We start from the raw sequence: 26,945 nt of genomic DNA, 5'->3' as shown, positions 1-26,945 counted from the left end.
CAACTAGAGCACCTTTAAGACTTTATTCAAAAATGCTAGATATGAGTAATTTGAGAGAGAGAGAACATTCTCACTTGGAGAAGGAGCTTGTGCCAGGCAGAATTTTTAATAAGGATTTAGGAGGCAGGGTCAGCTGCAGTTCAACTGGTGGAGGGAATAGTGCAAAGATGGTTCTCAGAAAAAGGAGGAATTGTTTCTACAGATGAGGAAGTACTGTTTGAGACTTTACCAAGAGGATGAGGAGGAATAGTTAGGAGCTGTGGTCATATGGAAGAAGGGTGGGGAGAAATATTACTGAAGATAAGGAAGTTCAAGGACCACCAGTGAAAATTCTCAGTTTATTAGTGTCTCTCTCTTTTGAAAAATTTTTGTGGATACATAATAGATGTTTATATTTATGGGGTACATGAGATGCTTTGATAAAGGTATCTATTAGTGTCTCTTGTGAGGACCAAATGAAACACAGGCCTTCTGACTCCTGGAGAGCATTCTTTTCACATCTCATAGATGCCCCAATCTTTCTCACTTTGGCAAGTGATTGGCAAAGAACCACGAGGAGCCCTGGCCTTACCCATGGAATGGCAGGTTGAGATAAGAAGCGGCTTGGACTGCAAAGACAAATTCAAATATTTTACCACCTTGTTCTAGGGATATAATTTACCTTCAATTGGACCAGGGCCTGCAGTTTAGTCCTACATATTTCTGGCCTGCAGCTACATGAAGGGAGTTCTGCCTCTAGTGATTGAGAAAACTCAAGGGCTTCCTTACAAAGGAATTTCACTTTTTGATGCTTGACTCTGGAAGCATCACTGTATCAATGACTGATATTGTTCCTCTTCATCAAATTCTTCTCAGCTCCATCCTGAGATTTTTCACCTGTCAGCCTGGGTGGCCAGGCCTGTAGCCCATTGTACCTTTCTGCCCAAGGGGTGATGCAGCCCTGTGCACTGGCTGTTCAGAGATAGTGGTAGATCCGTGTTTATTTTTCCTGGCTGTGCCTTTAAGAGCTGCAGGAATGCAAAGGGAGTCTGGATGAGGGGTGGGGTCTCCCAATAGGGCTTCTGGGAAAAGGATCCTGGGAAATTTCACCAGAAACTAAACTGAGATTCCAACTTTGAAAAGTTGGGGGTGGTTTGTGTTGGGGAAGGCCTGTGATTGGACTGCAGAATCCACTAGGGAGGAGGAAAGCAAAAATAAAAAGGAAATAGCTAGAGGAAGGGAATGACAGGGAAGCCATCTTCACCCCCAGCCCAGCGCACACACAGTTAAGCCTGGAAGCCGCGTGCAATCACTAGCCTGGGGAGGGTCCCCATGTGTCAAGAGTGAGGGCAACAGATGCTGGACCCAGGGAGCTCTCTGCCACAAGTCAGTCTGCAAGGCCTCAGGGACCAACTTACCAACAGCTGGACTTGATCACCAGCTGGCAAACTGAGCACATGTATCGGGTGGAATAACAAGCGGACTTTGCTGTCTGCTGTGCAAAACGCTGTTTTTAGAGGATTTGTCACAGCAGCAGAGAGAAAGCAGGAGACCACCACCGGAACCCTCAAGACTTCTTTGAGAAGAGCCACCGCATAAGAGCTTGCCCTGCTTGGTGTTTTGCAGGATGATGGTGGCCCTTCGGGGAGCTTCTGTGTTGCTGGTTCTGTTCCTCGCAGCTTTTCTGCCCCCACCGCAGTGTGCCCAGGACCCAGCCATGGTGCATTACATCTACCAGCGCTTTCAAGTCTTGGAGGTAGGTGGCATCTGTACACCTTGGACAAGGACCAGGCCTCCCAGAAGTCACTTTATTTTACCCATGCTTCTCTATGTACTGGGATGTCTTTTTCCCAGATAGCAAATGACAAACACATTGCCAAAGTTATACTTTAAAATGCTCGTAGTCTAGCAGTTGAGAGCCCAAAACCAGAGTCCAGTGTGCCACTCCCAGACCTTTAGCACAGCTGCACTTTGTGCTCTGATTTGGCAGTTTGTCTTATCTGTAAAATGGGGATAATAGTAGAATTTATGTTGTAAGTTTATTCTGAAGATTTAATCCATAGCTGAAATACTGCCTGGCATAATGGTATATACCTAAAATGTTATTATTCACCATAGTTCATTTTTCAAAATATGAAACATAAAAATGTTAGTCACTTTTTCTTCATGTTTTAGTGTGTCAGGTTGATGGTGGATTTCAGCTTTTCTTTTTGTCTTTTGTGATAAACCATTAGGTCACTGTAAAAAGTCATGATATCAGTGTATTGAGAAGCTAAGTCTTAGTTTCTTTTGCTGAACTGGATTTAGATTTAAAAGTGAGCAGATTTCAGCAATGTTAAACAGAAAGAAAGCATTTGGGCTGCCACCTCATTAAAATGTGCAAAACTGGACATTTTGGCAGCCTGGACAGGCTCCCAGGGACAAATGTAACCCTCCACCCTAGCCTTTGCCACACCCTGGCTTTGAATCTTCATACTTAATGACTTGCTTTTGTACAAGCTAAATTGATAATTTATCTTCTTTCAAAGACACCCTTATTGCTAATAATTATTTTCTACATTTTCCTGAAAAATCTTCATGTCCAAATTATTTGTTCTTCTAGTTACAGTCAGAGTAAAGTAATTCGACACAGCAGGCCAAACACATTTCCTAAGGGCGTCCAGCCAACAGGCTGAGGCCTGGAGGCAGTGGATAAGTGTTCCCAGGCCAGTGGCCTCTCATGCTTCTTCACGTGCTCCCTCCTGAGCCTCACCTCCTTAGAAGTGCCAAAATGATGCTCAACCAGGATCCCTCTGCATTTAGCACTGACTTGCCTTGGCAGTAAAGCCAGCCAAATCCCTGCAAATTATCTTTCGATACTTTAAGAGCTTGTCAAGGGTATAAAGTACAGACTAATCCCTTCACGGCTATGAATGTGGATTTGAAAAAGACAAGGATATGATCTGTGTAGATCTTCCCACCGCAGTCCTGATCTGAGGTGAAGCCAAGTTGCAGGTGGCAGTCACTGTTGGCCAGCGCAGACACTTAACAACAGAGTGATAGCATTCCCAGCCTGAGAAGCCAGTGCCGGAGGGGTAGGAAAAAGGAGGATAGGAATTTAGACAATTATTTTGTGTCTCTCTTTCTCTTTCTCCCTTCAAAATGAACAATCTTACATATTGCTGTTTGGAGTATACATTTTTATATTTGTGGACAGCATTTTGACAAACTATGCCAAATGAGCTTTAAGTAGACATTGTCTTTGACCAAGCAATCCCATTCCCATTCGTTTATTCTTTTGTTCAACAAATATTTATTGAATATTATTATGTGCTTGGTCCTGTGCCAAGTGCTAGGGACGAATCTTCTGGAAATCTACCTTAAAATAATCTGATGAAGATGTAAATACAAAGTTTTTTTTTTCTTCTCAGCATCATTTGAATGAAAAAAAATTAAAAACTATGTAAATGTACATCAAAAAGAGTAATGGAATAAATAATGGGGTATCATTTCAATGGAATACTCTCATTAAAATTACGGTATAGGTGGGCCGGGCGCGGTGGCTCAAGCCTGTAATCCCAGCACTTTGGGAGGCTGAGGCGGGTGGATCACGAGGTCAAGAGATCGAGACTATCCTGGTCAACATGGTGAAACCCCGTCTCTACTAAAAATACAAAAAATGAGCTGGGCATAGTGGCGAGTGCCTGTAATCCCAGCTACTCAGGAGGCTGAGGCAGGAGAATTGCCTGAACCCAGGAGGCGGAGGTTGCGGTGAGCCGAGATCGCGCCATTGCACTCCAGCCTGGGTAACAAGAGCGAAACTCGGTCTCAAAAAAAAAAAAAAAAAAAATTATGGTATAGGTATACATTAATTGGTATCAAAGTAAGTTCACAATATATCTGCAAGTGAAAAAGATACAAAACATATGTATAGTAAAATCACATTTAAAAACATATATTTATATATGTATGACTAAATGCCTGGGAAAACTTTTAAAAACTGATATACTAAAGCATCAATAGTACTTTTGAATTTAGTAATTATGGGTGATTTCATTTTTTCCCATTTAATTATTTGTAATTTTCTAATCTTTTTCTGTGAATGATAGCTATTTATATTATTTGGATAATTTAAATAACAAGCAATAATTTGCAAATTTATTTTCTGACTGAAGCAAGGGCTGCAAAAATGTACCCAAGCAACAAGGGCATACATTCAAGAATTCCAAGAGTTCTCAAAAAATTTATCTGTCATGCTGGGAAGATGTCAGACCCACACAAGTGAGTACAAGAGTGCAGTGAGTAACTTGGCACTGAGAGTTGAACGTGCCCAACGGGAGATTGACTACATACAATACCTTCGAGAGGCTGACGAGTGCATAGAATCAGAGGACAAGACACTGGCAGAAAAGTTGCTTCAAGAAGCTGAAGAAGAGAAAAAGATCCGGACTCTGCTGAATGCAAGTAAGAAAACTGCATCTTTTCCTAGCCCTTCTAGGGACTATCATGCTCAGAAACACACAGACTCAGAGCAGTTAGGGAGCGTCATAGAATAATGAGAGTAAGAACTGGAGGTGTGCTTTTGTGTGCGTTGCTGAGAGAGAAAGCTGTACAGAGAACAAGTGTCCAAAGGGAAATCCATTCTCGGAAAGCCACTCTTTCTTTCACATGGAGCACCTAAAGACTCCATAGAAGGTCAAGGCTATAGTGCTAAAGGTTAGACAAAGGAGACCACCTCCTGATAAATCTTGGTTTGGTGGAGGTGTGTGGTCTTAGATTCTTTCAGGGAAAGTGGCAGTTTGGTAGATTCTACATCCAGTACCCAGGGTATAGAGAGCATCTGCAAATGTACCAAGAGATAGTCTTAAATTGGAAATGGCAACAGCCAACCTTCAGGGCTGGGAACTGCAGTGAATTACTATTGTGTGTGCTGTCTGAGATGGTGATATGCATGGGATGTGGTCTAATCTTGTGATCCATCAGAATCACTTCCAGGCCATTATGAATAATGTGTAGCAGCTCAAATTATAATAAACAGTATCAGGCAATAAACACACAAATGACAAGAAAAATTTTCTGTGCATGAGTCTATTTCATTAAAACAATGAGGGAGACAAGTCTCCCACCTCAGGGTTTGTATTCTGAGATGTTTTCATTGCAAATAGGAAGACTTTATTTACATGCTAATTATGTCTGTCCATGAAATTTCCACCAGGGAAATGCCATATAAGCTGAGTGTCATCATTGTGCTAAAAGTTTCACATATCTTCTCAATGTAATCCTTCTAATAACTTCATGGTCACTATAAGGAAAAGGGTCTTCCTAAATAAGGTGACATTTGGTCTGAGTTTTGAACAAAGAAGTTAGAAAAGGATGAGCACAGGATACTTCAAGTCAGAGCACAATATACCAAACGCATGAGGGTACTGTAGCGCTTTAACATGTATACCCACAAATATGGCTGAGTGAAAGCTTTTTAGAGAGGTGACAGTAGGGAAACTAGGTTGAAGACCTCCGCAGGACCCAGATAATGAGAGACCTTGCATGCTAAATGAAGGAAGGTGACGCTCACTGGCGAAACTATAGAGAACCATTGAGCAATTTTTAACAAGAGCATGATACGAAGGAAGAGGGTAAGACTAGAGAGAGGAGGGAATGCTGCAATAACTTGGGCAACAAGTGACAGTGTTGCCATTAAGTACCATGGGGCAGAGAACAGGTGGATTGGAGAGCCATTGAGAGTTAGAATCCACATGGCTTTGGGACTGCTAATTAAAGGATGAGTGAGAGAGATGAGTCCAGGATGTTTCCCAAGTTGAATGGTTGGTATGAAATATGTGGAGATGGAAAACTCAAAAGGAGTTTGGGAGCACTTATAACTCTACCTTTTTTTTTCAGAGCACTTATAACTCTGAAACCTTTTAGTTCATTTACTGGCTCACTGCTTATTTCCTACTGCCCTATCTGTAATGTCAGCTCTATGAGAGCTTGGAACCCCAGTTTCATGTTCAGTGCTGTGTCTCCAGTGCCTAGAATGGTGTCTGCATTCAACAAATGGTTTTCAGTGAGTAATTAAAACAAATGGATGAGCGGATGTAGGGATTGTCAACACAGGCAGAGAGGTTAGTTAGGCTTTGGAAAAAAAGAAGACATCTTATGCCTGAGTCAGAAGAAAGAGAGGAGGGTGCCTTGCCTATAATATGAAGCAATGGGTCAAGTGAGCAGTCCTTTATGGGCCTGACATTGTTCTGAGATGAATCATCCTGGAAGAGGGAGAAGCTGGGGATAAGCACAGAGTAAAGGAAGGAAAAACAGAAGATGAACAGGGGCTTCCTAAAAACTTGATGGGGAGGACAGTGTGCTAATGTGGCCTGGGCTACAATGTGTCTGAATTTTCAAACTGGGGGGTCAGGCAGGACCCTAAGTCTGAATAGTGGTGCTTAATTGGATCCCTGAGCTGTTCCTGGTCCCTGGACACTCTTAGCCCACCAGGCCTTGAGATTACCCCTTCCCATTCCAGCTAGAGCTCAGTGGAGGTCCTGAGATTGGACTTGCTTTTTCAATCCCCATCCTCTGCCCCTCGGACCCTGTAGTCCTGAAATATCCCCTCTCCTAACTCTGTGGTAAATGAAAACTCATTTCTGAAACTCTCAGAGATTGCTGCATCCGTGTCTGTTGTCTCTGAAGCTCACATCTGACGCTGTGTTGGTTTGTAAATCAGTCAATACTTGTTGCCTCCCACTACTGGATGGGCCCTGTGCTGTACAGGAGGGATGGAGGAGTGAGTAGGACACGTCCGCATCCTGCTCTAGCTTCCTTACTGCTCTTCTTGCCTCTCACAGTCTGCCTGCTGTCATGAGACCTTCCCACAACACAAAACAGATCACAATTCGCCTCTGTGTAGAACGTATTTTTGTTGTTCACCATCAATTACCAACAACAACAAAAATCCATTCAAATCTCCTAGCCTTTTTTTTTTTTTACATAGGAAAGGCCCGTTACAAAGTGATCCAAGTTGATCTCCAGTTCCTTCTCCCATAACTTAACCAAATGCAGTTTAAATATACATATATTTATGTATGTGTGTATATTAATTTATATGTTAAAATATGTATTATATATGATTAATATTTTTTTCCTAGAAATCCTTTATGATGCAAAAATGCTGTGAATTCTTTGTGAAGACCTATGAGGGAGAGGATAGAAGTGAGGGGGGCTGCCAGGCAGATTGGCCTGTAGTGCTCCTGGAGCACTTCATTGAGTCCTCCCAGGGAGCATCTCACATACCCAACCACACAAGTCTGTGTGTATTTGACTCATCAGTCATTCCACAAATACTGACATCTTCATTTCTGCATTCACAGAGCCTAGGTCATGTCCTCCCATGGAGGAGGCCATAGAAACTGTTTACAGAAGAAATAATGATGGCAGAGGCCCCTGCAGAGCTTAGTTTAGGGAAAGACAAACTTGGAAACAATCACAACTGTGTGATTAGTGCCCCCCGACTTACTATTTTTAGAGGGTCTCTATCTAGGAGTAGACTTCGGAATACCAATTTATTCTCCTGTTAGGCACTGTTTTGTATTGTGCATATTATGTACACTCCTGTCTTTTTTTTTTTTTTTTTTTGCCATTTCTGTTAGTAACTATGCCTATATTGGTTATCATGCCATACAACAAATTACCATAGATTTAGCATCTTAAAACAATACACACTTACTACCTCAGAGGTTCTGTGGGTCAGGAGTCCATGCATGGCTTAGCTGGGTACTCTGCTGGTAGTTGCAGGGCTGGGACCCTCAGCTTCTAGAATCTCTCTTTGCCATAGGCAGTGCATGACGCAGCTATTGCTCCTTCAAGTAGATGGAGAGTGCTTCTCTTTAGAAGGTGCCTAGTCCCTCTTTTAAGGGTTTTTATCTGATTCGGTCAGCCCACCCATAATTTCCTATTGATAACTTCAAAATCAAATGATTGGAACCTTATTTGTATATGCAAAATTACTTCACCTTTGTCTGACAATGTAATGCAATCACCCAGAGTGCTGTCCTGTCAAACGCACAGGTCCTGCCCACACTTAAGGGAAGGGAATTACACAGGGCATGTACACCAGAGGGTAGAAATCCTGGCAACTGTTTAAGAATTCTGCCTATCACAGTGCCTTAGTCTGATAGGCTCAGCTGGTGCTACTAATTACCTGTACCTGCCTTCTTCCTGGAAAACTCTGATCTTCCTGTCTTCTAACCTTGGCCTATAGAGACTGTGACAGTTACAGACCTTCCACTAAATCCTAAAGACTCAAGTTAGCACCCTTCTGTGGGCAAACACCATGGGATTATGGGCTAGGAAAGCATTGCCAGAGATCAGATCAGAGGGTTTCATTCATAGGTATGCATTGTCTTAGAGAGTTATAAACGCCGGCAGAATAGATGACGCGACTTCCTTGGAAAATTTAACCTTGTATCTCAGGAGACTTCCAGAAAATTCTAATACTAATCTCAATGCTTCTCACTTATTTTAGGAATGTTATTCAGGCAGCTACTAAAGACCAAGTATTGAGAATAATAAGATAGAATTGCTCTGTAATTAAGCCATTCCCTATAGAGCTGTTCTCAAATCTTCAGCCTTTATTTAGAGATTATCCCCAAATGATGTCCACATGAGGCTTCAACCTCAGGGATGTTTTGGGGGTAAGTAAAATCTAAGTATTTTAACTCCGTCTCTCTCACTCTTCCACTCTCCTTTCCTCTCTCTCTCCTCTTATTTACACACATACACAATTTAGGATACAAAGGAGTGAACACTATTAGAATATAATCTAACTTGTATTTTAAAATTATTCCAAGTCTTTAGAATTATAGCTATTATTACTAAAATATAATTTTGTATTGCATTTGATAATTTATGGCAAAGAATCATTGCCTCAGACAACCAGAATTTATCCAAATGATGCTCTTTGGAAGATTCCACAGGCTGCATTCTTGTGTGGATACCAGTATTAACCTCTTTTTAACTCATAAATAGCTTGTGAAAAAAATGCTCAATGCAGTCAAAACAAGCCATTATAGCAGATTTTATTTTATTTCCTGTTGTCGTCCAGTTCCTTTTATTGCAAGGGTGCATGCAAGTTACCTCAAGTAACCTTCACCCTGCTGAATGAAATAACTCACATCTTTTGTTAGGTCATGTTTCAAAGAAGAAAGTCTGTTGCAGCATATTTAAAGCCTCTGGGATCTGTCCAGGTTTTATAAGTGTGCATGACCCATATTCAAAAACATTAAAAGCAAGACGACTAAATAAAAATCCCCACTATTAACCAAATAAAATGTATCTGTAAGCCAACTCTCAAGGTCCATTAGTTTGTGATGAATGGAGCAAAATATTAAAAGAAGTATAACTATTTGCACAGATGTGTTTACCACAAAAGAAGGGATTGAAAGTATAAATGCAGGTGTAAGTAGAGGTCTGTGTGTGTGTGTGTGTGCACATGTGCATGCATGTGCCTGTGTGCACCCAGCTTTTTCTGCATTCATGGTGGCAGCAACATTAGAGTGTGTATACAGTACAGCTTATCCTGTGCTTTCGCTTGGAAAGGCCATGCCCATGGGTCTCTGTGCCAGGTTCAGAAAGGCCTATGTACACAGCACTTCTTTTGTTTATCCATCTGAAAGGCCTGTGGTCTATGAGGACACTTCCAGTCCCATCACTACGGATTCTCACAGAGGGTTAGCTTGTGGCTCTGGGTGCTCTCAGCATCCCCTCATTCTCGCAATAACTCCTTTGTTTATTTAACAAATGTCCAACTGAATTCTAGAACTATGTTGGCATTGTGCCAGGCATTAGAGATGGAATGTGGGATAGAATAACATTCTTGTCCTCAAAAAGCTTACAGCCAAGGGGAGAAGCTGTCTAGACAAATCCTGAGTGATGATGGCTCTGATGGAGGGAGTCACAGGGGGTCGTGAAAGCACAGGGGGCAGGCATTAAGTAGATATGGTCAGGGTTGCCATGTAGATGGGGGGATTATGGAATCTGGAAAGTAGCCCTCAAGCTGAATTTTAATCATGGAAAAGAGCTAATTAAGTGGAGGATCAAGTAAAGGGCATTTCAAGAAAGTGAAACAGCATGCGGCAGCACAAAGGCATAATTGGGCTCACTGTGTTTGTGGAACAAGTTGTTCAATAGAGCTCAGGTGAAGGAGGAAGTTGCAGAGAGGTGATGAAAGGAGCAGACATGAGCTAAGCTCCTCTGAGCTAAACTAGTTCACACTTGCAAGCTGTAGGGAATCAGAATAATGTGAACAACAGCAATTAATGTTACTGAATGCATATTATGTACCACATAATCCTTAAGCATTTTATGTATTTCACTGGGCTATATCATGCAATACTCATGATAACCCTGTGAGATAGGTATTGTATATTATCTCCTGTTTTATAGATGAGGAAACAAAGACACTAAAGGGCAAGTCATTTGTCCAAGTTCACAAAACTAATAATGGCAGAGCTGCAATTCGACCCAGACAGCTGGTTCCTGAACACATTAACCTCTCCCATTGTGCTGTCTTCAGAGTAGTGATAAGCATGGGAGTGTTGGGGCTCAGAGGAGGTTCATTCTGGCCACAAGGTGCAGAGCAGAATGGCAGTAAGGGAGGCTGAAGGGACACAGAAGAGAGAGGCTGAACCCAGTGAAGCCATCTCCAGGACTGGCAGGGAGGCACATGAGGTAGGAGCCTTCTGTTGTGAGAGTAAGTGCCTGAGTTCAGAAGTTCTAGCTGTTTCTCATCTCGTCATGGGTCACACTGTAAAAACCAAGTTAGTTTTTCTAGTCACTATTTGATGATGATTCTTATGTACAAACAAACTGCTTTTAGATCATTCTTTTAAACTCTGGCCAAGAAGGTCCAATTTTCTTTCCCCACCCTCTTGTTTTTTAGTTCCCTGCCATTTCATCATTGACTTTTAAACAGTAAAACTCCAGTGCTTTCTCCACTTTTTGCTCAGTTAACAGAAGAGTCGCACATGCACTTTCCTGGACTACAAGTCTTCCCTTTGGTCGTCTGACTGGTCACCATATCCAGTAGATTCTTCCTTGTGAATCTCTCTCAAGTGTACCCTTTCCACCTGCACTGCTCTCTCACCATCTCTAATCTTGATTCCTATGAAAGCCTCCTTGCTGACCTTCCTGCCTCCCATTCCTCCCTGTTCCAGGGCTTTATCCTATATTGCCACAGAGTAATCTTGCTAGAGTTACCACATAGCTGCTTTAACCCCTTCAATGGCAACTGAAACCTGCAGGGTCAAGCAACCCCCAAAAAATAACATATAAGGAAAGTCCTTTATAACCTGACCTCAGCCCAACCTAGCTCTCTTTGGTTTATTTTAAGTATGAAAGTAATAATTGCAAATTAAATAAAAACTATGAATATGGTGTCCGCTATATGTGTTGTGGTTACTTTTATCATAAAAGGGATAAGAAGCCAACAATTGAACATGGCAGCTTTGAACATCCCTCAGCCTCTCGTGCCGCTGCTGCCTGTCCCTATCTGCCTGGTGCTCTGTCCAGCTCACCTGCTATTCTGAAAATGTAAAATGTACCTCATGCATGCCTCTGTCATTTATGCTGTGTTTCCCCCAAGTCTATCATTGTGCCTAGAACACAGTAGGAGATCAATCTTTTCTGACCTGAAGGAGTCGTTTATTTGAAAGTGGAAGGAACCGTTTGCCAGAGATAGCATTCAGCCCTTACATCTGATGTCTTGTCTGATGCCCATGACAACTCTGCTAGGTTGATACTATTATAGTTCCTTTTCAGATGAAGAACCTGTGGCTTAGAGAGCTCCATTCAGCCCATCTCCTCCCCCCACATTCCTGCCACATACAGGAGTACGCACCACCCCAGACACACTAGATCCATCTCTGCCTCCATGTCTACTCACATCTTTACCCCACCCTCTATCAGTTATCTGTTGCCACAATAATGCTACATAGCAAACCATATCAAAACTTAGCAGGTTCAAACAACAATCGTTTATCATTTCTCAGGAGCCCACAGGGTGACCGGGTAGGCTCACATGTGCACCTGTAGTCAGTGGCACGTTGCCTAGGAACAGCTGGGTGAGGATGGCCTCAGCTAGGGTGATTGGACTGTCTTCTGTGTGGCCTCTGCTCCTGCAGGAGGCCAACCTGGACCGGCCTCATGATGGAGGCAGATGTCTAAGAGAGAAAGCAGAAGCACACAAGGTCCCTAGAATTTAGCCTGGTCACTTTAAGACTTTGGTGTTCCAAGTCTGGCTCTGAAGCTCACCCCTCTACTATGACCTCTAGTTACACCTATATAAGGGTTTTCATTTCAGTGCTTGTGAAAACAGGCAGCAATCAAGACTGATTTTAAAATATGCAAATGTCTACATGAAAGCAGTGAGTCAGGCATTGGTGTGATTAACAATTTTGAGGAGGTGTCACCAAAGAACCAGCAAGAAGGCTGCTGCAAAGTTCAGGTTCAGGAAGCAAGCCCTAGACCATCACATGGTAAGGAAGGATAAAAAGAACAGGATGAAATGACATGTGCTTCACAGAAAGAATCCATGGGAAACATCAAAATGACTTTGTGTTTTCTAACTGTACATAGGTGAATGGCAGTACCGCAGCTAGAAATTGAGAGCATTTCCATCCCTTTCAGTTGGGAATATTACAGGGGAAAAAAAAAACACTAGGTAAAAAATCAGCTCAGTCTTTAAATGAGAAATAAATAAAAATGAGAAGTTCATAATTATAATGTTGGAATGGTTACAATGTTGTTGCAGTTAGGTAATTGGTAGAAAGTGTAAACCGTTTGATCAGAAATTCCCCAGAGCAGCCTGGGCAATAAAGCGAGACACCATCTCTACAAAACATTAAAAAAAAATTATCCAGGCATGGTGACATGTGCCTGTAGTCCCAGTTACAATGTAGCTGGGAGGTCTAGGCTGCAGTGAGCCTTGATCATGCCACTGCACTCCAGTCTGAGTGACAGAGCAAGACCGTTTCAAAAAAATAAATTCCCCAGAGGATGGCCCATTTCCATGCTTTACTTTACATGAGTGATGATGAGCCTGGATGCTCTAGGACGGTTCTCAGACTTTCAAGTTCAGAAACCCTTTACAGTCATAAAAATTATTCAGCCTCCAAAGAGGTTTTGTTAGGTTGGTTATAACTTTGATATTTACTATATTTGTAATTAAAATGGAGAAATTGTAATAATATGTACCAGATGTTATTCCAGAATAAGACATGTAGCTTTGGGAAAAAAAAAAAAAACAGGTAAGACAAAGCCCCTGCTTTTATTTATTTTTTTCATTTTTTAAAGCTGACATTCTATTGAGGAAAGCCAAACAATAAATATGTTAACAGATGAATGTATAAGTATGTAGATAGAAAATAGTAAGTACTATAGAGGAAAATGAACTAAGGGAAGGAGTTATGGAGACCTGGACTCTTCTAAAAGGAGGCAGTGGAAGGAAGTTGTCTATGTTGGACTCCAGCTGTAGGGACCCCATGGTGGAACCAGGCTGGACTCACTCACACCCCACACATCTTCCCAGCTTCCACATGCTCCACTGAAGTTGTCAACTTGATGTTGTTGGGCAACATACATGAATGCATGTGAAAAGCCATGTGTCAAGTCTGTTTTCTTTTTCATAATTTATTGCTATTATCAGTAAAGCTGTTAGTGTTCAGGACTGGATGCCATGGAATACTCTGAATTTAGTGTGCAAAGCTAGAAAAACCTATGATATGGATTTAATAAAGGATTCTGTGTGACTCACTAAAACCCACATATAGAGCAGTTATTGTGTGTCAGGCCCTGTTTCAGCCCTAACCCTGGGTTCACAGCCCTTCTGCAACACCAAAGTGCCCCATGGCTCACTGAATTTTATACAGTTCCTGTTTTCCTGCTACCCATACACTAAAGTACTCAGCAAAATATCACCTGCTAATTTATGTGATTTCCAGGTTTGGCACAACATGAATTGGGATAGCAAGTTTGGACACTGACAAATTCTGCATAATCTCAATCTAATTGGTTTCTGAGTTTGGAGAGTAAGCAGTAAGTTGACTAGTGAGGGATATATATATATAATGTCCCAGGTATTAAGGATAAATAGAGTCTAAAGTGCTTGCAGGGAAAAAAGTGAATAATCAATTCTAGTTCAGCATCATAACTGCCCTGGAAGGGGTTGCACAGAATGCTTTCAGCAGATAAAAATGACCAACCAACTGCTCTGCAGGAGCAGAGGATTTTGTTTTGAATAATGAGTGGGTGTATCCCAAGTTAGCAAAGGTGAACTAAGGAAAAGCCTGAGCAAAACCTAAAATTTGTGGGAAGCCGTGGCAGGTTTGGTGACTAGTGACTAGTGTGATAAGGAAGTGACAAGAGAGGAAGTTGACTAAGCACTCTGCATGCTGTGCTGAGATATCTGAAACTTATTCCGTGGGCAAACAATAAGTCCATGCTGACAATTTTATAGTAATAGCATGATACTTTATAACTGACTACAAGTCTGAAAGCCATCATCTTTGTCATCTCAGTGCCTATCATTCTACCTATCAGTTGATAGGTATTGACAAATGTTTATTAACATGATTACAATCCAGGTGGTTGAAAAAGTCAAGTTTTATAGCAGCATTTCAGGAAGCAGTCAAGTACTCAGGGTTTTAAGAGAATTCTCTCCTCTTTAATGAATTCATCACTCTTCTCAAGCCAACCTGCTTTTCCTTCTCTGCTGCTATTTCATGTACCCTATCACCCAGACTCACCCCATTTTTGAGTCTGATTTGGTATCACCTGGTTCCCTCAATTGAATCAGTTATTATGAACTGACCTCTCCTTTTCTAACTACTTATATCCATCACTATTCAGATAGATTTCCTCTGGATTATACTCACAAATTCATTACCTGGTTTCCCTCTGTCCTTCTCCAGCCACAAGCCATTCTCCAACAGCAGCCAGACCAGTGCTTAACTCAGATTGAGTGATTGAGTGACTCCCATATGAAGGAATAAGTCTCACCAAATTTGGAGAGTGTTGCTATTAAATCAGGGGAAAAGCATTTAAAAGATTCAAAAAGTGATACTTGTGTATGAATTTACTGTGAGGCCTTGGGCCAAATTCTATCCTAATTGCTTCTCTGCAATTCTGCCTGAGGGGGAAACCCAGATTCTTATTCTCTGCTTTGCCAGGGAAACCTTGCATGTCATTGTCTCTGTTAAAAAAAAATTTGCATCTTGGCTGGACCCAAAGGTTTTAAATTTATTTCCCATCCTTCCTCAATCTTTTCTTCCTGCTAATTATCTCTTCTCCAGAGAAGCACAGCAGGAAGTTTTAAAACACCCTTTTAATTGAAGACTGTAAATATATTATCCTCAAATTCCAAAAGAAAAGGAATTTATAAAACTTACAGAGTATCAGCCCTGAAAATTATGTAGAGAGTATCCAACCTAAACCTCTTGTTTTACACCTGGAAAAAACAAGGTTGGGTTGACAAAGGGACTTTTGGGGAGACACATAGAGCCAAAGGCTGAGTTCGGACCACTCACATCTCTGACTCCAAGTCCTAGGTTTCGTCTACAAAGGAAGGAATAGGAGAAGGAGAAGGAACATGGCAGGAATTCTATTTCTCTTTTCCAGAACTATGTTTCCCTGACCAAAACCATATATCGACTCTTTTGTTATTTCTCCAAGGGTTCTGCATTAGAAAGGAGGAGTAGAGGGAGAAAGAAGCATGTTTGTGTTGGTTTCTGCTGTATTTTATGTTATTGACTGATTTACTGTGTTCTGTTTTGTTTTGTTTTGAGACAGGGTCTCCCTCTGTTGTCCAGGCTAGAGTAAAGTGATGCACTCTCAGCTCATACAGCCTCAACCTGCCAGGCTCAAGTGATCCTCCCAACCTCAGCCTCCCACATGGCTGGGACTACAGGCGTGTGCCACCCTGCCCAACTAATTTTTGTATTTTTTTGTAGAGACAAGATCTTACTATGTTGCCCACATTGGTCTTAAACTCCTGGGCTCAAGGGGTCCTCCCACCTCAGCCTCCCAAAGTGCTGGGATTACAGGCTTGAGTCACTGTGCCCAACCATTTCTGCTGTATTTTAAATGAACATTTTCTTATGGGTGAGACATTAATATGCCTTGCTCTTAGACACAGTCCCTCTGTAGATGGGCTGCAAGCCTGTTGACTTTCCTTCAGGCAAGAGGGATGGGTAGGCTGGGGGTTTCCTAATAAAGGCCCATAGTCTGTGACTAGATCCCAGAAGGCCCACTGCCCTCATCCACCCTTCTGTACACCTAGATGCTCTTCATCCTTTCCCACCACACACATACATACACACCACCATGCCCTTGGGGTTAGCTGGAGGGGTCCTGACTGACTGCCTCCCAGCTCAGACTGAGCTCAGAGGACCCCATCCCCACCCTTTATGGCTGTGTAACCTTTCCAGGTAGTTTATACAAGCCTTAATGTTTTCTCATTTGGAAAATGGAGATTAAAATATCTACCACCTAAACTCATCATAAGAATTATATGTGTTCTACATTTTAAACATATATTAAAACACCATAGTATCCCCATCAATATATATAATTATTTATCAATTAAAAATAAAATTTTAAGGAGTTTTTTTTTTAAAAAGAATTATATAGGCCTGGGCATGGTGGCTTACACCTGTAATACTAGCACTTTGGGAGGCCAAGGCCAGGAGGATTGGTTGAGGCCAGGAGTTTCAGACCAGCCTGGTGAATGTAGCAAGACCCTGTCTCTAAAATAATAAAATAAAATAAATTTTAAAACCTTAAAAAAGAATCATATGAGTTAATGTAAAGTGCCTAGCACAGTACCAAGCATACTATATGTCAGATATATTTGTCAGATATTTATTAACTTCTCTAGACCTTGTGCTTGTTCCTTAATAGGTGTAGCTTTTGGGCTTTTCTCACAGCCAATAAACTTTCCCTCTTATCCCATAAATGTCCTCTATGGTCACTTACAGGCTTAAACCCTTACTCATCCTCTGTGATCAGCATAGAATCGGGGAAGAGCAGAGACTTCACACAAGACAGGTTAGGCTTGGGAAACTGAAAAGGTCTCTCAGGCTCAAGTGGAGGGGTGGCCCTGGCAAGCAGGGCAGATCATTCATTCCCCATCCTTCTACACTGCAGCCTACAGCCCCCAGTAGAGCAGTGTGGCAGGGGGTTCTTCTGTTAGCTGCAGCCTACGGCCCCCAGTAGCGCAGTGTGGCAGGGGGTTCTTAGCTGCTCCTGCAATGCATAAGGTTCCCTGTTGTCCCAGACTTCTCCACATTCCCTAGGGCTTTGGCTTCCTATACCCCAGGCTGACCTAGGACAATGTTGACCCAGAGGCCACAAGAAAGCAACCCCTCAGGTTGATGAAGCATGTTAGCAGGGGAGCACGGGAGCAGCTGATGGCTGACAGACTTCTGCAGCTTGCCTCCAAGTCTGGCTCTGGCCACAGTATGAGCCAGGCAAGGCCACTATGTCACCGGAAGCAGCCAGTGATGTCATGACCACTGAAAGGACTGACTTCCTGACACTCGACTCTTCCCAGCTAGGGTTAATCCCACCCCCACTTCTGCCATGTGTTCCCTTCATGAAAACCTTGGGTCATATTTTTTAATGGAATAATGGATTTGAAAGTATCTTAAAAGCTTTAAAGTACTTTACAAATTATTATTTACTTATGATGAGCCTGCAGTTAGAACTCTGGAAGTTCAGTAATATTTAGACTTTAGAAAAATATCTGCTTAAATGAGGCTATTTTTTTAATTCATTCAGCAGATATTTATGAACCCCCAACTCACTGAGTTAGGACACAATATCCATGAAGATGAAGGAGTAGAAACAAGGAGTCTAGGAGCAGGAGAGAAGGACAATGAGCTAGCAAATAAAATATGAAATAATTAAGAGTATGGTAAGTGATCTCAAGGAAATAAAAAAAGGGCTACAGTAGATAATTTTAGGGTAAACGCATTTACATAATATGGTCAGAGGAAGCCTCTTAAAGAGATAATACTGAAAGTGAGACTTGAAGGCTATGTAGGAGTTAACCGTGGGAAGATCAAGAGCACTCCAGGCAGAAGACTGCAAGTGCAAGAGCCGGAAGCAGAAACACATCGGCAGGATCCAAAGACAACCAATGTAATCACAACACAGTGAGCAAGGGGAGACAGGTGGCAGGCAAAGTCACAGAGAAAGGCAGGGGCCACATTATATAGATTCCTTCGGCCAAGGGTTTAGGTTTTTTCGTATTTTGTTTTTGAGACAGAGTTTTACTCTGTCGCAATCAGGCTGGAGTGCGATCGCACAATCTTGGCTCACCGCAACCTCCGCCTCCTGGGTTCAAGCGATTCTCCTGCCTCAGTCTCCTGAGTAGACGGGATTACAGGCATGTGCCACCATGCCTGGCTCATTTTTGTATTTTCAGTAGGGATAGGGTTTCACCATGTTGGCCAGGCTGGTCTCGAATCCCTGACCTCGGGTAATCTGCCCACCTTGGCCTCCCAAAGTGCTAAGATTACAGGTGTGAACCAGTGCATCCAGCCCTATGGAACATTATAATTTAAAGGGAAGTTTTACTGTCAGGATTTGCTGGTGGTGGAGAATAGAAGGAAAGAAATCAAGGATTTCTAGGTAAGAAACTTGGTTTATGGTTCTTGCCTGAAATGGAAAAACTAGGGAGAAAGAGAGTTTGGAGGATAAAAGTAAGAGTTCTGCTTCGGACAGGTTAAGTTTGAAGGTATCCAAGTAGGGACACTGAGTAAGCAGGTGGATAAGTGGGTTTGGGACTAAGCAGATATCCAGATAGAGGCTAAAGATTCAAAGTTGGTAGTCATCATTATTTAGAACTTCCTGAGATGACTTAGAAAGTGATTGTAGATAGAGAAAAGGGGAAGCCGGAGGTCAGAGTGTTTAAAATAGGAAGATGAGAAATAACTGGCAATGGACATCAAGAAAAAACAAGCCAGAAAGGTGGGAGGACAAACATGAAGGGGATGCCCCAGAATCAAGGGAAGAAAGGGTTTCGAGGGAAAGTACTGATCAAATAATCAAGTTCTGCTTCAAAGTTGATCGGGATGAATCCTGAGAACTGACCCTTGAATTTTCCAATATGGAGGTCATTGGGGACCTTGACAGAAAACAGATTCTGAAAAATGGGCAGTGGAGTTTAGACCAGTGGAGAATGGAAGTCTGATTAGAATGGCTTAGAGGATCATCAAAAGTGAGGAAATGCCTCTTTCAAGGAGTTTTAATATAAAGCAGAATAGAGAAATGGGACCATGCTAGTATGTTTTTCCAGGATGGATGATTTACTGACTGATCCAACAGGGAGGAAGAGACTACTGAGGTAGGAAAGGGAAGATAATTTCAGGTGATAAGTTCTTGAGTAGGTGAAAGGGGAAGAGATTCACTGCAAAAGTAAAGAATGCAGGAAGGGTGGCAGAGAATGTAGGGTCAGGAGCAGTTTGTTGATGGATTTGGTTGTTGAAAAAGTCATTATTCATTCAGAAAATACTGAACTACTGTGTGCCAGATGCTACTCTAGGAACAAGGCATAGAGTAGTGAATGAAACAGATAAGACAAAGCTTATAGCCTCACAGAGTTTACATTTTTTGAGGGGAATCAAGCAATAATATGCTAATGACAAATGTAAAATATGTCAGATAGAAGAGAGTAAACACTATGGAGAAAAATGACCCAGGGTAAAGAAGTCACCAGAGAGTTGGAGAAGAGGGTTGCCTTTTTTATAGGGTGATGGGAAAAGGTCTAAATGATCAAAGACCATCTGAGAACAGGCCTAAAGGCAGCAAGGGAGGAAGCCATGCAGATATTTGTTTCCAAGCAGAGGGAACAAAAAGTGCCAAGTCCCCAAGGCAGAAGTGTGTTTGGTACAATCTGAGAAATTGCACAATTGTACAAGCCATGTGGTGGAACAAAATGAACAAGGTAGGGGAGTTGTGGGGGACAAGGAGTGGGAGAACAGAGAGAGAAGCAGTGGGAGAACAGCTTGCATGTGGCTTTGGAGGTAAAGACCTGAGCTTTGTCCATTTCACTGTGAGTGAAATGAGAAGCCAATGGAGGGTTTCAAGCAGACAAAGGACAAGATGTGACTTACACTTTAAAAGCATGCCTTTGGCTGCTGTGGGAACTGGACTGGGAGGCAAGGTTGGTGGCGTGAACACCACGTAGGAGACTGCTACAGTAATCCAGGCAGGAGATGGTGTAGTTCTCCTCAGACTGCTTCTGCTTTCTCACTGAGTAAGCAGTAAGCTCTCCGTGCCAGACTGAGAAGGGTATGATGGAGGCTTGCAGGGAGATGAGAAAGTATGATAGTCACATGGAAAGCATGATAGGACTGCTGCCCACACAGCTGGCATATAACGAGCAGTTTGCTAACATGCTTGCTTACCTCTGAACCTCTGGGACTCATCTCACTGTACATCTCTCTTCCTCCTGTCCAGTCTTTTTTCCTTTATCCTGTTTCTTGTCCTCTGACTCCAGCTGACCTTCAATGGGCTTTAAGAACCCAAGCATTTATTAAGAAAATGAGAACCTGCTGACACATCCAGTTTTTTTTTTGTTTTTTTTTTTTTGTTTTTTGACAGGGTCTGGCTCTCTCACTCAGGCTGAAGTGCAGTGGCAGGATCTTGGCTCATTGCAACCTCCACCTCTTGAGCTCATGTGACCCTTCTACCTCAGCCTCCTGAGTAGCTGGGACTACAGGTGCATGCCACCACACCTGGCTAATTTTTGTATTTTTTTGTAGAGATGGGGGTCTCACTCTGTTGCCCAGGTTGGTGTTGAACTCCTGAGATCAAGCAATTTGTCTGCCTTGGCCTCCTAAAGTGCTGGGCTTACAGGTATGAGCCATGGTGCCTGGTCCGCATCCAGCTTCTTATACCAAAGCCTTTCAAATAATTTGAAGGAGCTCCTCAGAATGTTCTCTTTATCATTCCAACACCTTACACCCAGAAGTCAATGAGGGAAGCCCAGGGTTCTTATGCTCTTACTAAGACTACTCTTTCCTACCATAATACAAACCTCAGCAGGATTTGGGGTAGACCTGCAAGTTTCCTCATGCTTCAAGCAAGACCACCACTCTCTGCTTCCATGACACTGCTCACCTCACAACAGATGGCCTGACAAGGGAGTCCCAACAAGAAATCCAAAACTGGCTGGGAGTGGTGTCTCCCACCTGTAATCCTAGCACTTTGGGAGGCCAACACAGGAGGACTGCTTAAGTCCTAGAGTTCGAGACTAGTCTGGGCAACAGAGTAAGACCTCATCTCTGCAAAAAAAAAAAAAAAAAACAAACAAAATTAGCTGGCCATGGTGGTGTGCATCTTTAGTACCAGCTACTCAGGAGGAGGAGGTGGGGGGACTGCTTGAGCTGAGGAGGTTGAGGCTGCCGTGAGCCAAGATCATGCTACTGCACTCTAGCCCATTTGATAGAGTAAGACCCTGTCTCAAAAAAAAAAGTCCAAAATTAGAACTGATGACCCACTTTTCTTGAAATGACCAGTAGAGCTGATCTCATACTGATTCATATCAATCTTCAAGAAGGAGGAACTGATCATGCTCCAGAAAGATCAAGTAAAATATGGACATAAAATGTCTATTTGGATTTTCAGTTATGAGGTTCCTGGTAATATTAAAAAGAATAATTTCTATGGAGTTATGGTGAAGTACAAGAATGGGATGTGAAGATGTAGATAAGATATAGCCTATTCCGCAGGAGAAGCTGGCTACAAAATGATGGAAAGAGATAAAGAAGCAACTAGAAAAAGGTGCCTAATTGAAAGTGAATTGTTGTTGTTGTTTTAATATAGGCTAGATGCTTAGAAGCTAAGGCTAAGAATCTAGTAATGAAGGAGAAATTAAAGATAACAGAGAGGGGATAATTCATCAAGGAAGTCTAGAAGAAGCCAAGAAAGGATGAGATCACAGTACAAGTTAATATACTAGTCTGGGACAGGAGAAATGACACAGTTTCTTTTAAGATGTGTATGAGTATAGCAATAGGGGAACGACTGAAGAAAAGTTTATAAGTGAGGAGACAGGAAGTGAAAAGAGTTCATGTCTAATGGTATTTATTTTTCAAAGGAGTTAATCTGCTGTTGGTGAAGGGACTGGCTGGGGCAGGGTGGGGAAGATATAAGATAGCTATTATGTGGAAGATGGTGGGCTAACCATGAAGGCCAGTATGGTATTTAGGGCTCAGCTGACATTGGAGAACCCTTATGTGTAGTGGCACCAGTATACACCACTGTGAGATTTTCCTCCCCCATTGACACTCAACTCCAGGACAGAGGCAGATGTTTGAACTCATCCTGGGCCAGGGACTTTTGTTGGCTGGATATTGTGGCATAACTGGGGTTGATAGGCGAGGATGCTGGTGAGAGAGCTATTGCAGTGGTTTAGGCAGAATAGGAGAGAAAGTGAGGTCAAGAAAGGGCTGATGACCTGGGAGAAAGTAGAGGCCAAGGACTGGAGGGCATGAGCAAAGGAGTGAGGAAGGGAAGAATAATTGCAGTGAGTGGGATATTAGAGTTTTAGATTTCAGATATGGAATAGTTGTGGGGAATGGGAGATTCAGAGTATAGTCACCGGAAGAGGATGCTAACATGGTTTAAAAGTAAGTTTCACGAATTGAAGAGGTGGACATGCTCCACACATATAGGATAGTGTCCTGGAGACTGCCAATGATTTAGACGGGAAGGAGTTGACAACATGAGGCACATAGCATGAATACTACGAAGGAAGAGAATTTGCTGTAGCTGGGAAGAATAGTAGTCTGAAGTGGCACTGAGGAGCTAGAAAAATCTAACTCCTTCTTTTTACTTCATTTTTCTCCTTTCTTCTGGTTTAGACCCTTTATCATCCCATTTGAATTAAAGAAATAATCTACGGGAGGCCGAGGCGGGTGGATCACGAGGTCACGAGATCGAGACCATCCTGGTCAACATGGTGAAACCCCGCCTCTACTAAAAATACAAAAAATTAGCTGGGCATGGTGGCGCGTGCCTGTAATCCCAGCTACTCAGGAGGCTGAGGCGGGAGAATTGCCTGAACCCGGGAGGCGGAGGTTGCGGTGAGCCGAGATGGTGCCATTGCACTCCAGCCTGGGTAACAAGAGCGAAACTCCGTCTCAAAAAAAAAAAAAAAAAAAAAAAAAGAAATAATCTACTAATTGATTTCCCCAATTTTGGTTTCCCTCCCAAGTGTCTATCATACACAGGACTTCCAGCTTAACCTTATAGAACAGTCTTGACAGCTTTTATTTCACTCCTGCTCAAAAACGTCAGTATCTCTCTATCTATGGACTAAAATCCAAATTTCTTAGCCTGGCCCTTAAGGTTCCAGGCATAGAGACGGCTTCAGTCTACTACCTTGAATAATACAGTTGCTAGGGGTGCTGATCCCTGTGCATTTGAAAATGTATGTGTAACTTTTGACTCCTCCAAAACTTAACTACTGACAGTCTGCTGTTGACCAGAAGACTGACTGATAACATAGCCTTCGATTAACACGTATTGGGAATGTGATCTGGTTCTTTCTTATTTACAAACTCCAGACAAAGAGAAAGTTGCCTCTAAAGTAATGCATTACAGCTGGGAGAAGGAGCACTATGGCTTTATTCTTAAAATAAAGTAAGCTAGAGAAAAGAAAATGTCATTAAGAAAGTCATAAGGAAAAGAAAATATATTTACTGTTCATTAAGTAGAAGTGGATCATCATAAAGGTCTCCGTCCTCATCGTTCTCTTCACACTGAGTAGGCTGAGGAGAAAGAAGAAAAGAAGGGGTTGGCATTGCTGTCTCAGGGTGGCAGAGGCAGAAGAGAATCAAAGTTTAAGAGGACCTGCACAGTTAAAGCTCATTTTCAAAGGTCAACTGTACTTTGCTTTATATATCTAGTTTGAAGCAGTATCAAACATTAGCTTGTATTGGTTTAAACTCTACATTTCTTTACCTAATCTTAGAGGACTTTTCTGAAAGTGGTTTGGTGTCTGGAATGGTTCTCCTCTCCCCTCTGAGTATAAAACTCCATTTATCCTTCAAGGACCAAATCAAATGCAGATTCTTTCCTGTATCACGTGACATTTCCCTTCTCTAGTCTTCTTAAAATTCCACTTTACTCCCTATCTTCTAGTTAGTCCTGTACCTAATAAGAAAGAACCATGCCCAATTTATCCTCGTAACCCAGCTCATAATACCTCACTCATTATCTTGCCCCTTGTAGGTATCCAGTATCTGCTAACTAAATGCATTGATACATTCATGAATAAATAAATAGAGCTCTTATAATGTTGTAGTCATGTTAAGGGCCAGAATCCTTCACTAAAAGATAATCTCCTCAAGTTTAAGGGTTGATATTATATTTTTTTATCCTCGATACTTAGGACCATTCTGGAAGCACTGTAATCTAAGTACATACTACAGTAAAATACTGGTAAATGGAATTGAATTAGTGGCTTCACACCTAAGTCCTTCTCACTGTGTCAATCCCAAGTGCTCTAGAGAGTAAACAGGGTCTCTGAAATAGCAAATAGCTGTTCATATCCTGAAGTGAATAAAATGCTGACTCTTAGAACTGGATAGCAAGTCTCTTAACAGAGACCCATTTATTTATTTATTCTTTCATTCATCGAGTCACACCATGAATTGTGATTGATCTACATACAATAACTATTATAGAAACTAAGGAAAAAACAATCTGTGACAATAAGGAGGTGAAAGAATGGGCTTGGCTTCTTGCTGGGATTTAAATGCCCTTTTTTTAAGGAAACAAAATGCATGCCTATGCTGCATTTTCGCTCTAGGATTTTCCAAGAGAAATTCTTCTTCTAAGGACTGTCAAGTCACAGGAATTGAAAACATTCCCTACCAGTATTAGACCTGAAAGGAAACAAGATTTGCCAAGCATGGTGAGCCTTCCAGAAAGCAGACAGCTCATGTTTATAAAGTAATCTCTCCTTTTTCTCCTGTTTGGCCAGGCTGTGACAACATGCTGATGGGCATAAAGTCTCTGAAAATAGTGAAGAAGATGATGGACACACACGGCTCTTGGATGAAAGATGCCGTCGATAACTCTCCAAAGGTGTACTTGTTAATTGGATCCAGAAACAACACTGTTTGGGAATTTGCAAACATACGGGCATTCACAGAGGATAACACCAAACCAGCTCCTCGGAAGCTAATCCTAACACTTTCCTGGCAGGGAACAGGCCACGTGATATATAAAGGTTTTCTATTTTTTCACAACCAGGCAACTTCTAATGAGATAATCAAATATAACCTGCAGAAGAGGACTGTAGAAGATCGAATGCTGCTCCCAGGAGGGGTAGGCCGAGCACTGGTTTACCAGCACTCCCCCTCAACTTACATTGACCTGGCTGTGGATGAGCATGGGCTCTGGGCCATCCACTCCGGGCCAGGAACTCATAGCCATTTGGTTCTCACAAAGATTGAGCCGGGCACACTGGGAGTGGAACATTCATGGGACACCCCATGCAGAAGCCAGGATGCTGAAGCCTCATTCCTCTTGTGTGGAGTTCTCTATGTGGTCTACAGTTCTGGGGGCCAGGGCCCTCATCGCATCACTTGTGTCTATGATCCACTGGGCACTATCAGTGAGGACGACTTGCCCAACTTGTTCTTCCCCAAGAGACCGAAAAGTCACTCCATGATCCATTACAACCCCAGAGATAAGCAGCTCTATGCCTGGAATGAAGGAAACCAGATCATTTATAAACTCCAGACCAAGAGAAAGCTGCCTCTGAAGTAATGCATGACAGCTGGGAGAAAGAGCACTGTGGCCTTGGCAGCTGTTCTACAGGACATTGGGCCTACAGTCCCTTCACAATATAGTATTCCTAAAATCACACACAGGAAGTGTGTAGAAATGGAAATACATATGCGTCCTTTCCCAGATGTCACTGCCTTAGGTATCTTCCAAGAGCTTAGATTAGAGCATGTCATTAGGAAAGTTTCAACAATGTCCATTACTCACACAAAGCTCCTGGCTCTCAAGCCTGACCACATTCTGATACAGCTTAGTTCAAGCCTTTTCTTTTACTGCTCCCCAGCATTTTGTAACTCTGCTTTCTTCCCTGCCACAATTAGAGTTGTGTGCCAGCCCCTAGTACTCACCACTGGCTTTTCTCTCCCCTGGCCTTTGCTGAACTCTTCCCTCTTTATCAAATGTCAATTGACATTCTCCCATTTTCACTGGCCAACTAAAATACTATTAATATTTCTTTTGTTTTGTTTTTGAGAGAAGATCTCATTATGTTGCCCAGGCTGGTCTCAAACTCCTGAGCTCAAGAGATCCTCTTGCCTCAGCCTCCCAAGTACCTGGGATTATAGGCATGTGCCACCACACCTGGCTTAAAGTACTATTTCTTATTGAGGTTTAATCTCTATTTCCCCTAGCCCTGTCCTTCCACTAATCAAGGTGGGCATAACAATAAAGTAAAAATTTTAACATTTGAATGTCACTTTCCAGGTGAAGAGTGTTTGCACATCATTTAATTCTCACTTCACCCTCGTGAAACATACACAAGTCTTTACAGCTGTCATTCTAGAGTTTAGGTAACACAATTACAAAGTGAAAGATAGAGCTGGAAAATACTACAAATCCCTTAGTCTTTGCCCAAGGAAGCGTCGAATATGTGTTTGTTCACCTGTCTTTTATAGTCAATGTGTTCACCATTTCAGCCTAAAAATAATAGTCCGTCCCTTTAGCCAGTTTTCATGTCTACACAAGCTCTTTCAATAGGATTTCAAACAATAATTCCTCCAGAAAACCAGTCTAAGGTTGAAAACCCCAACTCTAGCCTCCTCTTGTCTTGCTGTCCTCTTTCTTTTTGCTTTAAATTCAATAAAAGTGACACTGAGCAAATCACCTCATCAGGTTATATTTGCCCACATACCCTA

General features: G+C 42.2%; 1 protein-coding gene and 1 long non-coding RNA gene across 2 annotated transcripts in view; one reads left to right on the top strand and one right to left on the bottom strand.

Annotated features, from left to right (window-relative positions):
* Window positions 1-26,945, bottom strand: part of LOC135270112 (uncharacterized) — a 54,464-nt gene that overhangs the window by 26,193 nt on the left and 1,326 nt on the right. Inside the window, exon 2 of the long non-coding RNA XR_010338360.1 lies at window positions 23,719-23,786. This is a non-coding gene — a long non-coding RNA (uncharacterized LOC135270112). The remainder of the gene's footprint in view (window positions 1-23,718; window positions 23,787-26,945) is intronic.
* On the top strand, window positions 1,100-26,913 carry OLFML1 (olfactomedin like 1). Its single transcript, XM_012456731.3, has 3 exons — window positions 1,100-1,735; window positions 4,134-4,422; window positions 25,004-26,913. Exons 1-3 carry the CDS (start codon window positions 1,607-1,609, stop codon window positions 25,792-25,794), a joined length of 1,209 nt encoding a protein of 402 aa, XP_012312154.1. The 5' UTR covers window positions 1,100-1,606; the 3' UTR covers window positions 25,795-26,913.

Source organism: Aotus nancymaae, unplaced genomic scaffold (assembly GCF_030222135.1).
Source record: "Aotus nancymaae isolate 86718 unplaced genomic scaffold, 86718_ANA_hifiasm-v0.15.2.pri h1tg000059l, whole genome shotgun sequence".
In the NCBI taxonomy this organism is placed as follows: Eukaryota; Metazoa; Chordata; class Mammalia; order Primates; family Aotidae; genus Aotus; species Aotus nancymaae.
This window is presented reverse-complemented; position numbering and strand designations above follow the sequence as displayed.